General features: G+C 39.9%; 1 protein-coding gene across 1 annotated transcript in view; it reads left to right on the top strand.

Moving 5' to 3' along the window:
- The window catches only part of TXLNB (taxilin beta), a 53474-nt gene that overhangs the window by 11741 nt on the left and 19805 nt on the right, over nt 1–21928 (top strand). Inside the window, exons 4-7 of the mRNA XM_032873052.1 lie at nt 5756–5926; nt 9651–9845; nt 11671–11790; nt 15740–15814. Coding sequence (XP_032728943.1) covers nt 5756–5926; nt 9651–9845; nt 11671–11790; nt 15740–15814 — 561 coding nt within the window. The remainder of the gene's footprint in view (nt 1–5755; nt 5927–9650; nt 9846–11670; nt 11791–15739; nt 15815–21928) is intronic.

Here is a 21928-nt window from a genome sequence, read left to right as displayed (position 1 = left end):
TTTGAGGATCCCCCTCAGGAAGGCAGAGGGATGAGTTTTTCCTACCCTCAGCTTGTGACCCCTTTTCATTTGGGCTTGAAAACTCTATTCATTCAGTCCGTCAGTCAGTCACCCATTCATTTTTTCTCTTTGATCTACATTCTTCTCCCCACCCCACTGTGGCAGTGTTTGATGTGGGTTGCTTTGTGCCTAGTTCTAGGTCCTCCCCAGGCAGTGTCCCTCCGAATAAGGCCATTGGGAGGCAGGGAAGCCACTCAGAGACATCAGAGAATCCATGAAGGGCACTGCCTCCCCACCAGTACTCTTCTAATGGGTCAGTTGAGAAAAAGAGGAGGGTTCAGTGAAGCCAGGCTCTCTGCGAGAGGAGTGCCATTTGAGGTCTGGGCACTACTCCCCAGGGTGTGTGACCCTCCACAGGGATGTGACATCCTCTCACATGACGCTATCCAATGTGCTCCTCCTTCCCATCGGCTTCCTTTTTTTGTTTTAAGATTTTATTTATTTATTTGTCAGAGAGAGAGAGAGCACAAGCAGGGGAAGGGGCAGAGGGAGAAGCAGGCTCCCCAAAGAGCAGGGAACCCAAGGCAGGGCTCGATGCCAGGACAGTGGGATCACGACCTGAGTCAAAGGCAGACACTTAACAGACTGAGCCACCCAGGCATCCCCCTGGTTGCTTTCTTTAAAAAAATATTTTCACTCACTTATGTCTTTTGGACAAGCAGTGACAGGAGAATGACGCTAAATCCACAGAGCAAAATACTTCCTCCAAGCGGCAGGCTGAAGGCAGATCTACCTTGCAGCTAATGAAGTTTGGTTCAGAACCTCTCACCAGCATGTGCCCCTCTGAGGCTCTGGATACAATTCTCTTTTCTTAATTTTGGGTTTTTTTTTTTCTGTGTTCTTTGTTTTTAAAAGAAAACCTCCAAAACTGAATGAACTTCAGGCACTCAAGCCCCTCATCTTAACCCTATTGATGGCCTGGAGTTTAACAAGTGACTTGTTTTCTTTCTTTTTCTAACTCCCGTCCTGTGGTCATGTTCCTCCCTTTCTTCTGTCACCTTGCCTCATCTTCTTGGGCTGAACAGTCCTGCAATAAGCCCAGAGGGACTCCAGAACCCTGAGTCACTGGCTGGTTGTTTAACTATGCCAACACTTTCTAATTGTTTTTTAATCATGTAAACCCTATATCATGATGATATGAGAAATGCTGCAGACACAAGCAAATATATCACTAATCCCATAACCTAAAACACAAACTTTGATTTATCTGTCTTCATTCCCAGTTCTGCTATAGAAGAAGACATAATTTTTATAAAAATTACTATTATAAGGTAGATACATAATTTGGTATCCAGTTTTGATGACTTATACGATGGACAATTTCCCATGCAGTTTAGAGTCTTTATAATTATATTTTGTAATAGTTATGTCATTTTCCATGGAGTGGCCATTATCTTCTGGTTCTCTGATTTGGGGACATTGGATTCCTTCTACTGTTTGCTTTACCAAATACTGCTGCACTACACATCGTCATGCATTAGATCTGTTCCTTCTCCTTTGTTTTATGATCCATGATCCCAATCCAGAATTGGGATTACTGAATCAAACTGCATGAATGCCTTTTGGTTTTTCAGGTGTTTTTTAAATGGTTATAGTATTTTCCAAAAGAATGGCAAAAATTTATAAAGTGAGTATCAAGTGTTTCAACTTGTTTTTATCGCAGCTTGTTTAACATTAGCTATTAACCATCCATGAGCAGTTTCAATGTCATAAAATAAGTTAGGTTTCAGAAATATTTTTCCCAAAAATAAGGCCCCCATTCTGGGTCCATCCTTGGTCTCTTTGGTACTTTCCCACATCGTTTTCTCTTTGCCCCTCCGATTTACCTCTTTTTCCAAAAGCCATTCATATTTCTAGTGCCATGCTCCATACTTGACTGGACTGGGCAGTGTTCCAGCCATATGGGAAGCCATAGGAGGGGCTGCAGTCCTCAGCAGTACATCAAAGAAGCATCACTTCTCCCGTCTGCCTGAGATTTTCTTCCTGAGCCACAGCTGTTCACCCTAGGAACATCCTCCACCTACTCACCTTCCCAGTCAGGAGTCACCCGATGGAGGTTATCTTTCCAGAGAGCCTGCTCAACTCAAGCTTTACTTACTGTACATTGGCATTTATATCATGTCCTATAATAAACTTTAAAATCCAAAAGGTCATTCTAGAAAAAATGAATAGGAGAAATTGGCCAAAAACCCATTAAATTTCCTTTTTAGAAAGGAAAAATTATGAATAATTTCAATCTTTTGCTTGGAGACTAAAACCTATTTCATTGCTCACTGATTTGGATATTAATATAAAATGTGTCTGACTTGTAAGTGTTAACATAAAATAAATCATCAAATTCAAAGCTGTGAATCAAACTGCCACTCTAGCTCACTCACCCTTCCAGATTCTGAATCCTATAATATCACCTACTATTGTTTTCATTAACAAATAAGGATACATTTATTTAAAAAGATACCACATGACCTGGAAGAAGTAGTTTTTCTAAGTGTCCTCAGTTTTAATGTAGTTACAACAAATCACTAATACTATTCTGATTTAGTAATTGGCATTAATTTATTTTTAACTTAATAATAAAAAAGGGAGAGCAAGAAAAATAGCAGATAAAAATCTAATATGCCTGTCACAATAGTAAAGAAGCGCCGTGATGTCTAATTGCATCATTAAATCACTAAGCCAGGAAGAAATCTGACTGAGGTTGACTTTGTTGCAATATGTTCACTTTCATTCATTAAGAAACCATATATGGGGGCACCTGGGTGGCTCAATGGGTTAAAGCCTCTGCCTTCGGCTTGGGTGGTGATTCCAGGGTCCCAGGATCAAGCCCTACATGGGGCTCTCTGCTCAGCGGGGAGCCTGCTTCCACCTCTCTCTCTCTCTGCCTGCCTCTCTGCCTACTTGTGATCTCTGACTGTCATATAAATAAGTAAAATCTTTAAAAAAAAAAAAAAAGAAACCATATATGTATTCACAAGTCTGAAGTATTTGTATAAAATTAGCCACAGGCTTTAAAAAATTGTCAGCAAGTTAAGGGTTTTTATTTAGAGCATTCAAGATAGACCTCGCTAAATGTCAAATGTATATAATTTTGCAGTAAAACTAGAACATTACCTGGTTGATAAGCAAGTGAAGTCATCTCTTCCAACTTATGAAACCCATATAGGGTATCCTCCTCCTGGTGCTCAGGTAAATCCATATGGGGCAGTGCTCCCCCACCAGGTGCAGTAGTTGATGTCTGTCTGGAGATGTTATAAATGTTACGATTGTAGGGAGTGCTATTGGCATCCAGTAAGCTGGGGACAAGGATGTGGCTAAAGAGCCTACAATGCCCAAGATAGCCCCCCACAACAAGAAATTACGTAGCCCAAAGTCTAAATCATAACAGCAATAACAATATGTAAATTTCAGAAAGAGATAATAGGTCATTCAAAATCCAAATATACTCTCTCTCTCTAAAAAAAATTTTTAGGGGTGCCTGGGTGGCTCAGTGGGTTAAAGCCTCTGCCTTTGGCTCAGGTCATGATCCTGGGGTCTTGGGATCGAGCCCTGCATCGGGCTTTCTGCTCCACAGGGAGCCTGCTTCCTCCTCTGTCTGTCTGCCTACCTCTCTGCCTACTTGTGATCTCTGTCTGTCAAATAAATAAATCAAATCTTTAAAAAAATAAAATAAAATAAAATAAAATAAAATATAAATAAATAAATAAAATTTTAATTAAAAATATTGAAAAACAAAAGAGGGGAGGCGCCTGGGTGATTCAGTGGGTCAAGCATCCAACTCTTCATTTCTGCTCAGGTCATGATCTCAGGGTCATGAGATGGAACTGTGCCTGGGGCTCTGTGCCCAGTAGGGAGTCTGCATGAAATTCTCTCTCTCTCTCTCTCCCCCTTCCTCTGCCTGTTCCCAAACTTTTTCTCTCTCTAAAAAAAAAAAAAGAAAGAAAGAAAAAGAAAAGAAAAAAAATCCAAATATAAGCACAAATGTAACTACGGTCCAAAATTTAAAAACTCATCCGTCCTGTTAACAGGAGGTTAGCATGAGAAACATAATAAAATACCAATGGTTGTCTAATTAAATCTCAAGAAGGAAATCGATTTCAATCAATGTTTATAGCAATATGGGTTCAATTTTTCCTGATGCTATTCTCACTAATAAATAAAAATTGCCCATAAATGTGATGATAGAATACCATGTATAAATATCCCCAGCTTACTCCAGCAATGATGACTGGGTGGCAAGAGGAAGGGAGAAAGATAAGTTGTGAACTGAAGAGAATGTGACAGTCTTGTTCGGCTAGTTCAGAAAGAACAAATACTTTTTCAAGACATGGAAACTGAGGCATATATGAGTGTTCATATCATGTGTGTCATCACTTGCATCAGGCTCTTTAGGGCACAACGAACACCTGGGGTCCAAAAGCCCCAACAGTCTCTCAAGGGCTTTTCCTCCCCTTGAGCCAATAAGGTCATAATCAGGACAAATACCCTCCTGGATTAAGCATCATTCGGGCACTCAGGGAACTGAGTCCAGCAAAGGAAAGGCTCTGGATGAAGAGCTGTCTTTGCAGACAGCCTCACTGACTGTCCACCTGAGATCAACATGCCTGGAGTGTGCTGTCTCTGGTGGCTTCTGTAGATTGATCCCCAAACTCCCCTCACTGGAACTAGAATTCCATTCAACATTGCCAAATTCAGCAAACGAAAATACAGGACACCCAGTTACATTTGAATTTCAGATAAATAATTTTTTTTCACTAAAAGTGTCCAATGCAATACTTTTGATACGCTTTTACTAAAATTTAATTTCTTAATTATTTGAAATTCAAATGTAACTGGATGTCCCACATTTTTTCTTGCAACTCTATCCCAGAAGTATAACACCCCAAGATGGAATATCCCATGGCAAGCGGGCTTCATTTTCCATGCCATCCCTAATACTTCGTGGTAGCTGCTGGAGGAATGTGAGAAGAGACCCCAGCTATGGTTGACAAAAGTACGCATGTCATGATGTGTTGGCCATAAGCGTGGAGGGTGGAGGTAGGGTGGTCGGAGGGCAGGGGATGTTAAGGATACTTGCCATTCATGCTGTTGAACTGTGCAGCTTCTACTTCTGAAGTTCTAGGGGAAAATTGCCAATGCTGGGTAGTTGAGAAGTCCTTTCTCTTCTTCCCCTGTTTCACAAACCACAGACTTCATCTTCCATTTTACCAGGAAGCTGTTTTATGCTTTCCTATTAAAAAAAAAAAGTTGCTCTAAGTTTGTTTTGAGAAAGAATTGTGAGACCAACTATACACCAAGCAGACACACTGTGGACCATTGCACCAACGAAAGGCATTATCATGAATTCTGAGAGCCTACGGATTCCAAGATGTGCCCTTCCCTATTGACCAGTGTCACTGGAGAGACTCAAGAGAAAGGAAATGATTTCTGACCACCAAAAAGAAGATCAGAGTAAGAAGGGATTGTTATAATGATAAGGGAAAAGCTATAAATGATATGTTCTAAAAGCTGTATCTACAAGTATCGCAAAGTCCCATTTATGCGGTTTATTTGATTGCAGAGGGCTGGCCACGATAACAAAAAAAAATGTTTCCAACAACCACAGAGTGGTCTTTAGGTATTTCCTCTTTTGCTGCTTTTCTGTCAACTCAAAAGCGATTCCTGCCATTTTCTTTTATGTTTGCACCCCTGTGTCTAGCTGGACGAACACCGCACTGAGCAAAAGAAGTTAAAGCTCTTACAAAAGAAACAGGTACAAATCCAAAAGGAAAAGGACCAGTTACAAAGCGAGCACAGCAGAGCTATCCTGGCAAGAAGCAAACTGGAGAGTCTATGCCGGGAGTTACAGAGACACAACAAGACACTGAAGGTATGTATTACCACCGCTCTGAAAAACACACTTTTTGGCATGCTGCATAGACACAGGCTTCTCCCACTCATGGAAAGAGCATGAGTTTCTGACCTTCAATAAGTTATTTTAACTCCCCAAGGCTGTTTTCTCATCCCTAAAATGGGGATTGTATTATATTACTGTGTGGCCAGGGAAAAATTAAATGAGGTCATATACATACGGTGCTCTGTAGTACCTGACGCAGAGCAGGCTCCCAATAAAATGTGTGCCATCCCCCTTGCTTTTTTATTACTTCAAGTTTGTTTTATTACTTAAGGTAAGACTCAGCTCTACTGTTTAAAATACAAATTTGTAAAACTACAACAGTTTTTGTATTATAATGAAATCTGCAGGACACAAGAAAAATGGACATAAACCTAACTGACATTAGACAGCAAGATTGAGAGCCAAAAAGTCAATAGTCAGCTGAAAAAGAAACTACTTGGAAAACCACTGAAGCTCTTCAGACTTAATTATTCAATCTAAAGATAATAGACTGATCACTTCATTCAGTCTGCATGGATTTCATTAATTACAGCACAAGCTTGTAGCAGTGTGCCTAATTTGATTACACATAGACGCTAGCTCCATTCAATGAAGCAAGAATCAGGGCTCTCCAAGATAATACTACAGGCGTCCACAATCCCCTTTCCAGTTGAAGATCTCAAAGGTTTTGACAAACAATAATTAATTAGACACCAACATTTCCATGAGATAGTTATTATTACATGCGTTTAGAAGGAGATCCTTTAAGAAGCGAGAGATTAATTAAGATCACTGCTGAGTCTGCACAACAGGGTTGGGAAGAAAACTAGAAGAGAATCATGGCTCTTCATATTCCAGATTGGTTTCTGATATCTGGGAAATGGAAGGCCAGCCTGATGAACTGTAACTCTTAGATCACAAGTTGTAGGAGAAGGGCATCTGGCATCGATTCAGTCATTGCTCTGGGGACAGTCAGAAATGCAGGTTAAGGAAATAATCAAGATTAGAGCAGAGATCAATGAGGTAGAATCCAGAGATACAGTAGAACGTATCAATGAAACTAGAAGCTGGTTTTTTGAAAGAATCAATAAGATCGATAAACCATTGTCCACACTAATCCAAAAGAAAAGAGAGAAAGCCCAAATTAATAAAATTATGAATGAAAAGGGAGAGATCACAACTAACACCAAGGAAGTAGAAACAATCATCAGAAGTTATTATCAACAGTTATATGCCAATAAGCTAAGCAACCTAGATGAAATAGATGCATTCCTGGAAAACTATAAACTCCCAAAATTGAACCAAGAAGAAATTGACAACCTGAATAGACTGATATCTAGTAACGAGATTGAAGCAGTGTTCAAAAACCTCCCAAAAAACAAAAGCCCAGGACCTGACGGATTCCCTGAGGAATTCTACCAGACTTTCAAAGAAGAAATAACACCTATTCTCCTCAAGCTGTTTCAAAAAATTGAAGCAAAAGGTAAACTTCCAGACTCTTTCTATGAAGCCAGCATTACCCTGATCCCCAAACCAGGCAAAGACCACACCAAAAAGGAGAATTTCAGACCAATATCACTGATGAATATGGATGCTAAGATTCTCAACAAGATCCTAGCAAACAGGATCCAACAGCACATTAAAAAGATTATCCACCATGACCAGGTGGGATTCATCCCTGGGTTACAAGGATGGTTCAACATTCGCAAATCAATCATGATAGAACAAATCAATAAGAGAAGAGAGAAGAACCACATGGTCCTCTCAATTGATGCAGAAAAAGCATTTGACAAAATCCAGCATCCGTTCCTGATGACAACGATTCAAAGTATAGGGATAGAGGGAACATTCCTGAACTTCATAAAATCTATGAAAGACCCACAGCAAATATCATCCTCAATGGGAAAAAGCTCGCAGCCTTCCCGTTGAGATCAGGAACATGACAAGGATGCCCACTCTCAACCACTCTTGTTCAACATAGTATTAGAAGTCCTAGCAACAGCAATCAGACAACAAAGAGAAATAAAAGGTATCCAAATTGGCAATGAAGAAGTCAAACTCTCTCTCTTCGCAGATGACATGATTCTTTATATGGAAAACCCAAAAGACTCCACCCCCAAACTACTAGAACTCATACAACAATTCAGCAACGTGGCAGGATACAAAGTCAATGTACAGAAACCTGTTGACTTCTAAGCTAAGCTAAAGCAGTAAGGAGACAATCGCTATCATATATATATTCAATGACTCTTAGCCAATGGCTATAATAATGCTTAGTGAAATATATATAGTGAGTGTTGGCATACAAAGATCAGGGAAATAACATCTCAGTTAATATCTTCAGATTAGAAAATGTGGGTATTTCCTATAATACCCCTAAGAAATTGTTTTGTGACTTAATTATGATTCAGATATCAGGAGATTTATTGGAGTAGGAGAATATGTTAATACTGTAGAGGAAAGAGGATACCTAATGGTAAGTTAATGTATTTTCACAGCATAATTCTTAGCATCAGTTTTTATTTTGATCACATTATTCTACTATCATAATAAGGATTTGCACAATTACTTCTATTTAAATCATTTATTTCTTTTTAAAAATCCTATTACATAATTTGATCACAGAAGGCAACTAAATGCAGTATAAGTTTACTTGCCAACCATGAAGCAAGCTTTCATAATAACAATTAGTCAGAACTGAAAGGCATCCTAAAATGCCTATATCATTTTTCAGCAGTGTCTCTATCTTTGGTATGATATAGCAAGATTAAACCCTTTGATTCTAAAAGAATGAGAGGAATCATCACAAAGCAAATAATTCTCAATATAGATATGGGGGAAATTTGGGCACATTGTTGGTAGTTAGCAATGAAGGGAGGGTTTTGATTTAGGAGAAAAGAGAACAGAAATGAAATAAAAGTTAATTTCCAGTTCTTGAAGAGGGGGAAATTAGATGTTTCATTTGAGAGTTAAAGAAAATTTGGAACTTAAAATTGCTTTCAGATTCAAAATCTATATTGAACATTTCAATTACCCTATGTGACACATGGCCTGATTGTTCTTTCAGAAATAAAATATCCAGCAAATTTTCTAAGATTTCTTTTTACATTCCTGAATTGCTAAAATTGATCTATAGCTATTTAGCTAAATTTGTTTTCTTTTCAAGCTTGCTGATGAAAGTTTTTCTTACTAAGAAAAAGTTTAATATTGTGATCCATTGTATTTACAAAACTTGGATAATACAATTATGTGTTTAACATGCCATAGTTTTTTTTTTTAATAAAGGAATATAAGATCTATTATTCTTCTTTCTATACCAAACCAAGGTAACACAGGATCTGTCTCAACAATCAGTGGCCTTTTTTCCAGGCCACAGCCAAGAGATCAAAACCCACCTACTGCATGTTTGATAGAAATTGGTACAGTATAGGCACTCAGCCCTCAACGGGAGACCCGTCATCTTTAAAACAAGCCTATTCATCACTAACTGTTAAGTTCGAGACCCTCATTGCACCTTCTCTGGGCAACTGTATATTTACAACTGGAACTTATCCTCATATATTTATTTTGGGCCTGAGCAAGTTTAGCTCCAGAGAACAGAAAAAAATGTCCTGCTTAATCCTCCACACTGATCTCCTTTCACTTACCTAACCCTGAGTTCTATAAACCTGGATGCACATAAACCAGAATAACAAGAAACTTTGCTTTTTATCCACAGGAGGAAACCCTTCAGCGGGCACGAGAGGAAGAAGAGAAAAGGAAGGAGATCACAAGTCATTTCCAGACCACTCTGACGGATATCCAGGCCCAGATTGAACAGCAGAGTGAGAGAAATATGAAGCTGTGTCAGGAGAACACAGAGCTTGCAGAGAAACTGAAAAGCATCATTGATCAGTATGAGCTCAGAGAGGAGGTGAGAACCACATCAAACAACTTAGGAGCACTATATATAGATCCAGATCTGGGCTGTAAAGGTGGGGGACTTGGTTAATAAGAAAGTTATGGCCGGCCCTCTCAATTGGTTAATGTTTAGGATTGGATTTCTTTTACTAGCCAAAATAAAAACAGGTGATATTGCAAAATACCTGGCTGAAAGCCATATGGGATTTCTCTAAAACTGGGATCACTGCAAAGCAAAGGCAATAAATGGGAAGTAGTAGGCCATGAGCATAGTTACCTTTGAAAATAGTATTTCTCAGCTTTTTAAAAACACTTTCTACAGAGCCAGGAAATATCTCACAGACTCCTTCTTAAGAATCATCATGTCATCTAAATGTCATCTACACAGTGTGTGTTCTATATGTCCCACAAACCAATAGTAGTATTAATAATATAATAATTATAATATTAATGGTATTACTTATTCAGCACTGAGTTTGTGCTAGGAAAGTTGCTGAGTACTATACTTTACATACAATATGTCATTTCATTGTTTCAACAATCTTATGCATTAGATAATACCATATCCACATTATATGGGTGGGAAGCAGAGGTTGAGATTAAATCACTTACCTATAGTCACAAAAGCCAAAAGAGTTTTATTCTCAGTATTTTACATTAGGAAGACTATGAGGATATTTTATTATTCCAAAATTGTATCTTAATATTTAATATATTTTTAAGACTCCAGAAGTCTTCTCAGGGTTTTTATATATCATATTATTTACCCCATCCCACCCAAATTTTAAAAGTCTGCCTTAAATGTCACAGAACATAATCAGAGTGGCTCTGTTGACAACATGCTAAGATTTTATCAAGAGAAAAACTGAGCCAATAGCACACGGAAACAATAGTTAGGTAAACCAAGAAGTCCCTCACAGTAAGCCAAAATGCCATGCTACCATTTTACCTTGTCACCAAGATCAATCCTACTCCAGAGTGGAGGTTCAGGCAAAAGCAAAAGGGAAGAAGCTTAAAAAAAAAAAAAAAAAATTCCATACTCTTCAGAGAGATTCCCAGATAAGAATGGCCTAGTAGACCCAGTTGTACATTCTTGAGATTGGTTCTAGATAAGCCCCAAGGCTAGAATTCCATAGGTCCTCTTGTCAGTGGGACCTCCTAATGACCAAGAAATTTACACTGAAGTAGAATTTGAAGCTTCTCTTCACTAAGCCAGGCGAGAGGTCAAAAGATGTAGAGGAGGTAGGAGCACATTTGCATATCAATTCATCCATGACCCTTGGCTTTTATCTTGCTCACCAGAGCAACAGAGTTGAAGTGGGGAGGGGTTCCCCCTCAGTCCCAGACCCTGGGCCACAGACTGGTCCCCCAGAGCTGCCTCACAACCCTTGAGACAAGAATGTGGTAGAGAATTCACTATGATAAATTATATGAATATGATTAAAACCAGTTTTAGAAATTGCCAAAATACTGAGTGATGGTGCTATAGCTCTTGCAATATACATCAGTCTGCCCTCTAGTATAATAAGCAGCATCATACTTAGTAATTGCTACATTTAGACAAAGTTGGGAGCTTCTGGAGCTAACATTACTGAACTTTGCACCTCAACCTTTTGTAGCCACTACTTTGCATAGCCCTAAATGCAGGCAGGGGGTTTTACTAATTTACGATTTTATACAAAGCCATAAGTGATACCAGTGCATTTATTCACCCCACCTCTCTTTTCTTTAAATCTCAAAACCTATAAAACATTTGTGTTGATATTACTTTTTTATCTTACATTTCTCAGCACCAATAATTAAGTCAAGCTTGATATGTGCCATTTCTTTTCTCATAGCATCTGGACAAAATATTTAAACACAGAGAACTGCAGCAGAAGCTGGTGGATGCAAAACTGGAACAGGCCCAAGAAATGATGAAGGAAGCCGAGGAGCGACACAAACGCGAGAAGGAATATGTACTTATCAGTGTGCTTATCTGGTGTACTTGGGGGTCAGAGAACCTCTGGGAAAGTTGTTTTTGACCACAGTCACAGAGCACTAGACTGATGGAGGGAGCTGAGCTTCCCTAGAGAACTACATTGGCCAGCCCACAGAAGGCACGGTACCTACACGGTTTTTGACATAAAATCATCGTGCATCCATTCAACAAGCCTTTTTCAAGCACCTATCTTGTACTAAGCATCATCCTAGGTGCTGGGGGATAGCAGTGAGCAAGACCAAGAAGGCCATATCCCAGCACGGAGACTAGAATCTAACTAAGACAAGACAGGCAAGAAGCAAGCAAAAATGAAGGAAAATTTCAGATAATAATTGGTGCTATTAGGGAAATGGGGAACTGAAAAGGGGCAGGAGGGAGCTACTCTAGATGGGGTGACCAGTGGCCAAGTTTTATAGCTTTTTAAGCTATAAAGTAGTTAGGATTTTACCCTAAACATACTGAGAAAGTCTAGGTAGCTTTAGCTATGGAAATAACATGATCTGCCTTGCATCTGTTAACAGATGACCTTGGCTTCTGGGTGGAAAATGAATTGAAGAGGGACAAGGAGCCTACTCCAGCAATATGGAAGAAGCCTGATGGTGGCTTGGGTTGGGGACATGGCAATGTCCAGTTGGGGAGCTGGACATGGATAGAAGTTTTCAGTGCAAAACCAACAGTCAGTGCTCTGAATTGAAGACGGTGACAGTGAGGAAAGGGAACAGTCAGGGATGGCTTCTGAGGTTGGGGTTTAAGAAACTGAGTGGTGGCTTTTAATGACATCTCACTAATTCCAAACATTCTGAAAACAGCTGTAGGGCCATTCTGCTGATGCAAGAACTGAGGCTCATAGAAGATATGTGACTTATTTAAGGTCACACACTGCTAAGTGATCAAGATGTATTGGTCACACTTCCAACACATCTGACATCTCCAGTGTGTCTGTCTCCAAAACCTAAGCTCTGTGATTGTACATCACACTCAGAGGTGTGTTTCAGAGGCATGCATCGAAGTGTGTGTCTGTCGCTGGGGAGAGAGATTTAAAATGCAATCAGTGAACCAATCATTCAAATTTGGCCATTTAACAACTGATCACAAACTCTGTGATTACCTAAAACCAGACTAGAATCACTTCAGTTTGTTAGAAGTGTAATTTAATCATAACTTCAGTTTCCAAATATAGCAACAAAGGACGAATTTTAGAGAACATAACGTGATGGACAATAGATAATCTCAAATCAGAAGTCCATGGGCTCTTAATAAAAAAGGTTAAGTTGGGGCACCTTGGTGGTTCAGTCAGTTAAGTGTCTGCCTTCAGTTCAGGTCATGATCCCAGGGTGTTGGGATCAGGTCCTACATCACACTCCCTGCTCAGCAGCGAGTCTGCTTCTCTCTCTCCCTCTGTGATCCCTCTTGCTCTCACTCTCTCTCAAATAAATAAAACCTTTTAAAAAAGTATGATGTTAAATCCACCTACAACTGGCTCTCAAAATAAGAAATAAAGCATCTAATTATTAGTCAGAATCCAAGAAAATTGATATGCCACCATTGGCATAAGTATCCTCTTGGGCAAACTATGCTCCCTTCAGGATAGCAGTATCTTTGATATATAACATAAGACCTGACAGAAGAATAACTAGGCAGAGCTTCGTTTGAAAGAGACTAGGGGCAGTTTTGAGGTGACCTAGCCTTAGCAAGAAACTAGCGTGCTACACTTTTTTTCCTATCCTCATTTAGCAAAGCAGCAGATTTGAGGCCAAAAAAAGTAGCCCCCTCAGTTCTTCAGGTTCCAGCTGTGATGCTTCTTATTGAAAGCAGTGAAATATCAAGTCAGAGCTGGAGGGTTCTTTCATCCCAAGTGGAACAGGCAGCCACCTTCTTCCCTCTTGGTCAGGGAACCACCAGTCACCACTGGGCTCCTCAGCCTGCTCAGTGAAGCAGGGGATCAGATGGCCAGAGAGGAGCCTACAGGTCTTGGACTCCACATCTGCCCCAGCCCTCCATTGGATGGGTTGATTTCACTCCTATAACAATTAACCTTCATAGTTCTCTGAGAGGCATAGAGGAACAGATAGAATCCATTTTACAAATGGAGAGGTTGAGCCAAGAGAAAAAGATAAACTTGAATACTAAAAAAGATGCTTCCAAGTTTTTTTAAATGATGACTTTATTGTTTTTTGTTCTGATTGCAAAAAGTGGACATTTTTTAAAATAGGAGCAAAGAAAAAGAAAAAAATAAATCAGCCTGTCTTCATATATACTAGAAACTTCATAAGCTGATGGCCACCTAATTGACTAGCCATGATGTCCATCATTCTCTCTGTAAACACACTAAAGATGCCCACAGCATGTTGAATCCTGTGCCTAGACAGCCACTTGAGTGTCTATACATTGGTTCCCAGGTTAAGTAAGATGGCAGTGACCAAGAATCAGCTCTTTGCTCCCAAACCTTTTCTTTCAGTTATTCTTGCTTTTGTATTATGAAAACCAACAGAATGACAAAGAAACTGATGAAATATAGTGTGAAAAGAAGGAACTGTTTCTATGAAAACTATGCTTAAGGCTTTCAAAGACTAAATGTAGACAAATAGCACAAAACATGTTATTTTTGGAGTGGGAGTAGCTATAAAAGACTGGAAGAAAGCTCTACAACTCCAGAAAATTACCCAATTAAGCTTCTTTGCAATACCTTTAGGTCTGTAGGTTCTAGTACTATTGTTTTAAAAAGCAAAAAAAAAAAATTATAAATTGTATGTGGCACATTATGGACATAATTTTTATAAAAAACAAAACAAACAACAAAAAGCTTCTCTGAATTCCAATCAGAAGACCCATACCCCAAACAAAGACCGCAGCCCTCTATCGAAACAAATAAATAGGCATCTTAAGTTGAAATAACATTTTTTTTATTTTTCTAAAGATAGGTTTCTTTTCTTTCTTTCTTTCTTTCTTTCTTTCTTTCTTTCTTTCTTTCTTTCTTTCGTTCCTTATTGGAGTGAGAAAGCACAAGCAGGGGGAGGGCCAGAGGGAGAAGGAAGAATCATACTCCCACTGAGTGCAGAGACTAATAATGCAGGGCTCCATCTCACAACCCTGAAATCCTGACCTGAACCAAAATCAAAAGTCAGGTACTTAACTGACTGAGCCGCCCAGGCACTCCAAAAATAACATGTCTTACATATGTGTGTGTGATTTTTATACCTAGAACAGCATTTTCAATTCAACCCATCAGCTCCCAATTCTATCTTTGATATGAGGGCCTTGGCTGTATTTGAAAGGCTGCCTCCTGGAAGAGGGATAGGACCTACTGAGTAAATCTTCCATGAGATTTGGCATAATAGGTCAAAATTCTAACCCAGTGTTTCTCAAAATGTAATCCATGGAACACCAACATCCAAACTATCTTGGGGATTTGCTCTCACTATAGACTGTAATCACACCCTGTACTTCCCAGCTGACAGTGTTTGAGAGGGATCTGCTTTTTATGATTCTCCTTAGCAGATTCTGATGCATGCAGTGGTGGAGAACCATGGTCTAGGAGGACAACTTTGAGTTTACTCTAAAGAAACAGCTTCTCACCCCAATAATCCAGGTGGAGGTGTTCTGGAAATGTCTGAGCAGAGGCTGGATGATGGTTGAACAGGATTGCTAGAGGAGGTTCCAGAATTTGGTGGGAGGTTAAGTTTTGTGTGATTCGTGCTTGAGCTGTAGGTTATTTTTCTCTTTTTTATCCATTAGAACCACAGATTTTCAGTGGAGAATCCAACTGTTTAGCTGCTTTCTTAGCTTTCCTAGATACTTTGCAAAGTTGCCCAAAAATTACTTAAGAGGGTTAGTTAGCAAGTCATTAAGTTTTAGACACAATTATCACCACATGGTGATGTAAAGGGCAATTTGACAGTCTTTCCATGCATTCTCTCTCCTCACAGTTGCTGAACCAGGCAGCAGAGTGGAAACTTCAGGCCAAAGTGCTGAAGGAACAAGAGACAGTCCTACAGGCTCAGGTGAAGGGGGGACAACAATGCATGGGGTGTGAAGCAAAGCTAGTCTGTACCAGGCCTCATGTGTGGCAGGGCCGGGGGGTACAGGAATTAGAAATGAACCCTAACTTCGTATTTATTATTTTAAAATAAAAAGAAAAGCACAATATTATCTCTAAGAAAAATAAATGCTCCACACAACATCCAGTCAGATGGTTTGCTGACACACAAGTGAGGGCCCTGAGATGCCAATTGGAATGAGCTGGTGTCCAGGTTCCTGCCTATCTGTTCATAAAACATCCTCTCTCTCTCCTCCCTATTACCCTACTAAAGCAAGAATAAAATGTAAACTGATCAAATGCACCATCTAGAATATCCTTGCTTATTAGATATGATTTATAACAAAAGGAAATTAGAAAAATAAAGTCAGCACCAAAGTTTTGTGCTATCAGAAGTTGGACTTGACAGTAGTTAATGACTAGAAACAACAGACAAGTAGGGAACAATTTTGATTTGGCTTTGTGATGTCATGTGTGTGTTCTGAGGAGACTGCAAGAATTCCTATTTCAGACTCAAGAATAAAAGCCTCAGGCAACAGATGATTCTATCCATCCTTTCCATGCCCCCGAGGCTCTGCCCTTCCGGCAAATGTTCCCTGTCGTGTTCCAGATGTCGTGTTCCAGATGTCGTGTTCCAACATCCCAGGGCTGAGCTATAGAGTGGTGCTAGCTCCCCCGCTGGGAGTCCCAGTGCTACAAGGACTATGAGTCCCAGAGAGCAAATAAACTCACAAAACGTGGGGAAATCACAAGCCTTCCAAGTTGGGCAGCGTTAATTTCAGATTTGCGTAATTCACTTGTAAATGTTTAAGTGCAGACTGCTATATCTTTATTCACTATAAAAAACAAAACCAGAAGTGTGTAAACCTGGCGATTCACAGACCTGTACCCCTGGGGGAAAAAATATATGTTTATAAAAAATAAAATTTAAAAAAATAAATAAATAAAAAATAAAAAAAATAAAAAAAACAAAACCAAAAAAACTTGTTCATTGCCTGAATGAACAACTTCAATGGATACTTGTTCATTTTTAAAGAGGCAAATAAGAGGTGACCTGGGTGGCTCAGTGGGTTAAAACCTCTATCTTCAGCTCAGGTCATGATCCCAGTATCCTGGGATTGAGCCCCACATCGGGCTCTCTGCTCAGTGGAGAGCTTGCTTCCTCCCCTTTCTCTCTCTCTGCCTGCCTCTCTGCCTATTTGTTATCTCTGTCTGCCAAATAAATAAATAAAATCTTTTTTTTTAAAAAAAGAGGCAAATAAGAAAAGAGGCAAAATCACAAATCTTATCACTGCAGATAAAAACACAGATAGCATTTTCATATCTAAACTTCCTAAAGCAGACTTTTCCAGTGTGTGAACTGAAAGCAATGATAATTGGTTTCCCTTAGTAATATAAAATAACCCATCAAAATCATTTTTAAATACTGATTACATAGGAATTTGAAACATGTTTCCTACTCTCAATAAAATCAAAGGATCCAGAGTTAAAAGACTCAACTCTAGAGTTACAACTCAAGCTCATCCTTTAGGTTAGTACAGAGCCACCACATCATGGTTGTGGGGTGAGTGGTAGGCAGTGGTCACTCTAACCAGAGGTGGGCAGGAGGAGAGGAGGTGTGACCTCACAGTCTTGGAGACAGTCCAGGGAATCAGGGCGGGGCTCCTGGCCCTGTCTCTGCCCCGTTCGCAACAACAGAGCCTTGAGGGGTACAATAGATGATATTTGAAGCTCTTCATTGTTCATGACAAGCAATCTCTACTCCTCTATACTAAATGGTGATAATGAACCTGAGAAGGGTAGTTTAATACCACTAGACTCTGGGCTAGAGTCATGTCTTCAGCTGGCGTCTAGGCATTTAAAGACCTGTAGAATAAAACATAAAGGTGTGATCCAATATCCCACCAATACCCCCTCAAATTCGAAAAAGCTTCTACCAGGGGTTTTAGATGTGCCCATGTTCCTCGCTTGTCCCTCAGTACTGGACTGAGTGACTGAGTGCAGAGACCAAGATCAGAGTCCTGGCTCTTCTGCTCAGAATTTGTCTGACCTTGTGCAATTCATCTGAACCTCTCTACACCTAAATTTCTTTGTCCATAAAACAAGAATACTGTAATACATCAGTGACCCCACTCTGGAGTTCTCTGACCTCTGGGAGCCTCATCAGTTTTCAGTATTTCCAAAACATAACAGCATACAAGGCATCAGCTACTGTCTAACATATAGTTGTTTTTGACATTCTATCAGCACTCCCTCAGCAGCTATGGATGGCAATTATTCACATGTTTGGTTAAGTTTATAAAAGGAAAATGGGTAAATGAATATGTAATATATGCAATTTTTTTTCAAGTTATGCATGCAAAGCACTTAGCTCCATGCCTGGCCTATAAGAAGTATAATTAATTCAACCAGTATTGATTGAGTACCCACTCAGTGCTCGGCAAGATTCTAGGTGTGGGAGTTGGACTAGTTAACTAGTCAATAAGAGAATCAAAAATCCCTACCTAATTAAATTTGCAATCTAGTGATAATGGTAATTTTAATTAAAATGCTAACAATTAGTGTATGAGCTAATACAACTATTATTTCATAGGTAAGGGTCTACATAGGGATGTATGAGACAAAAGGAGTCTGTAGGGGCAAAAAAAATTGAAGAACACCTGGAAAAGATGATCTCCAGACCCTGTCCGGCTCTAGTTCTTGAAGGCAGAGAACTTCCAGGGTTGAAGCTATGTGGCCCCAAGCTAGGTTAATCTTGACTTATCCTCTACTTTCCATCATGTGGGTTCTCTGCAAGGACCCTCCCTTGTATGTCTCTTGTCTTCAAGGCACTTTTCAAAACTCCAGTAATAACTTAATCTTTAAGAAGAATATAGAGGTCCCCAAGCCCTATGTCAAATCATGTTTAAAGTTCTTCTTGAAAAGTAGCAACATTATATTTTTAAAACCTTTAAACCTTGAGAAACAAAATCTACCACAGGTCAGTGTGCTTAGCCTTTGAACACTTCCTTTGGTTTTACAGTTTCTTTGAAGGAGCGGGGTGGTCAAAGACAAAGGTCTTAAGTCCATTGAGACCACTTCTATGGTCTGAGCAAGGGAAATAACAAGGACAGATTGTGTTTTACTAGACGAAGTCACTTTCAGCCATAAAACAACAGCTTGCCAGTTTGGGGCATGGTTTTCACTTAGGGAAGGGATGTCTGGCTCTCAATTATACAAACCAAGGCAACAGAGTAAATGTCAGTAATGATCAATGGGATGCAATTGTCACTACAAATAGAGTGTTCACTGGATCGATATGGATGAAGATGGTGGATGTGGAAAGTCAGCAATACTAATGACGCAGCCACAAAAATACCACCCAAGGGGGAAGATCACCAAGTAAATTGTTAAAGACAGTAATCATAGCCTTTAAACCCTGAAGTCCTCACCTTCTGTAGAGAGGATGAGAGGAGATTACTCTGCAACTACTATAATAACTGGACTTGTTCCCAAACCAAATCTCACAGGTTTGCTAAGATGATTCCTAGACGCGCTTCTGTTTCCTATATGCTATGAAGGTTTGTCATTAAAATTTGGTGCTCCACTAAAAAAAGGTGTGTGTTGCTCACTCACTTAAAAGTGAAAATGTTGGAGCAATTGTTGTTATTACTGACCCTAAAATGGTTTGGTTCTATTTCTGCCTCTGGCAGAAGTACCGTGGATGATCTCTGGATGTCCCTTCTATGCCTCTCTGAAATACCAAAATAAGAGCAAGCATATGACACATGAAACCAAACATGCACCATGTCAGCATAGTAGTGAGAGGGGAGGTACTACCAAGCAAACTGGCATAAAGTAAACAGGAAGTTCCCCTTTTTAGTTAGTGTAAGTAAAGAGCCTTAGAGTTGGTTACCTGAGAAAAGTATAATCCACACAGCTTTTGCCACCTACAACAAAGAGGTCAAATAGGAAGAAAAGCTGAGTATGAAAAATAGTTCTAAGAAGGGAAACGAGGACTTTAACTGTTTCATGGGTGTTTCAGTTTTGCAAGATGAAACAGTTCTGGAAATCGGTTACACAACAACGTGAATAGAAGTAACAATACTGAACTGTGCACTTAAAATAACTGAGATGGCAAATCTTATATTACATGTAATTAAAAAAGAAAGAAAGAACGTTGAGGGGGAAAAAAAAAAAAAAACAGTCCCTAGAAAAAAGCCAGGAGAAGGGGTAATGAAATGAGACACCACTTCCTGGCACTCGGGGTGTGTCTGCCTTCTCCATCCCACAAGAAAACAAGAGGAAGGGAAACAAAATCTGCCCAACGTATACACCCGAAAGAGCGTTCTGCCCAAAGGAAGGGCAGAAGCTGACCAAGCTGGGCGCAGCTGTCCCTGCTGATACTGACAAGGTTGTGCCCAGGAGGTAGACAGCACATGCGCCCACTCCTGCTCCTCCTGTGGGCGACCTGCGACTCCAGGGCTGCAAGAGTGGGTTTGGGAGGACCTGCCCAGTAGACTGGAATATCTGCCACCCTCCTGTAACTCTGCAGGAATTACTGAGCAGTGTGGAAAAGAAAAGAGAGAAAGTCAGAAAAAGAAGCCTAACAGGAGATAGGACCAAGAATGCAAAGGAACAGATTTTGCAATAGAAGGTGAAGATCATCCTGGAGTAGCTGTTCCCACCCTAGACCACTAGATCATGTGCAGTGTAGGTAGCCAGTCCCATACAAGCTTATTCTCGGATTACGGTCTTGACCTACTCGGGGCCCTGAAATCAACTCAGTGGATCCCAGCCAGTACTTTGGAAAAACAAACAAACAAACAAAACCCAGAATTGAATAGAATAGGTCAAGAATGCATTGCACATAATGAGTTAATGCGTAAGGATTGTCTTATGTGCTGTGTGTGTGTGTGTGTGTGTGTGTGTGTGTGTGTAAAACCCTGGTGTACCTTCCTGGCCATGACTTCCCTGATGCTCCTTTACTCAGGCTTCTTTAACCTGTGTGCCAAGGAATCATGAGAAACAAATTTTAGGCCACTAGAGTTGTCCTGTCACATATTCACAGAGCTAAGGTGTGATTTTAAGGTGATGGTCAGCCATTGTTTGACTTTGGAAAAATTTATCCTGTGGAGAGGTTTTATATTATCATTTCATTGTTCTTGTTTACTATGGTAAAAGCTCTGCTATTCTAAAACATTTGAGAATAAGCCATTCTAGATAAGCAGATTTTCTGGGTTCTAGGAGTAGTCCCTTACTCTCTCTACCTCTCACCCCCAAGACTGAGAACTCTCCAATCTATTGGCTTCCAGTCATTCGTTTTTTTCTGCTTTTGAAATGACAGTGTCACAAGTACCACCAGCTAGTCATCTGGTGCCCATTTGAGGAGTTGGAGCTGCTCCAGGCATCCAACAGTACCAAATACTCATTTGAAAATGCAGGCTTTACTAACATGTACCATCTATATTAAATCTCTACTCATTCAAAGCATGCTATTCTAAAATCATTTTTGAAAACAACATTTTATTATTGCATTACTGTCACTAGCAACACACTCTCCTTCCCTCCCTGCTTTATTCCTACCACAAATGCAAGCCTTGGAATAAGGATGTGGATAGAGGTACAAGGTACCACTCCCATGGTGAGCCACACACACTTGCCAACCCTAACCCATATGATGTCTAGTATTGTATGCATATTAGAAAAGGCATTCATTCCTTCCTCAAGACTCATTCTTTCCATCTGTAGAAAACTGGTATAATAAACAGATTTTGATGAAAAGGGACATTTAACTGCTATTGGCTAGAACACTGTATTCATAAACATACAAAACCAACTTGACTAAAATGTAAATGGCGGCTGCTCAGTGTGGACCAAGCTGTATAATGACAGCCACCCATCTCTGGTCCACCTTTCCTACCACTTCTTTTCATTCGTATACGTTTGCACTCTGGGTAAGTGTAAGGCTCGCCTTCTCCACAAAAACATGGCTCACATGATCACCTGCCATGTTCACTTCCTTCTTTGACTGGCACTATCCTTAATGGAGCTGGCACTTTGTATTCACTGTTCCACAGTTAAGCGGTCTTTGAGAATA

The sequence above is a fragment of the Lontra canadensis genome, unplaced genomic scaffold, assembly GCF_010015895.1.
Source record: "Lontra canadensis isolate GAN:19392208 unplaced genomic scaffold, GSC_riverotter_1.0 scaffold47, whole genome shotgun sequence".
NCBI classification, from domain to species: Eukaryota; Metazoa; Chordata; class Mammalia; order Carnivora; family Mustelidae; genus Lontra; species Lontra canadensis.
The sequence above is the reverse complement of the archived record's forward strand: the minus strand, read 5'-3'. Positions and strand labels throughout refer to the sequence as shown.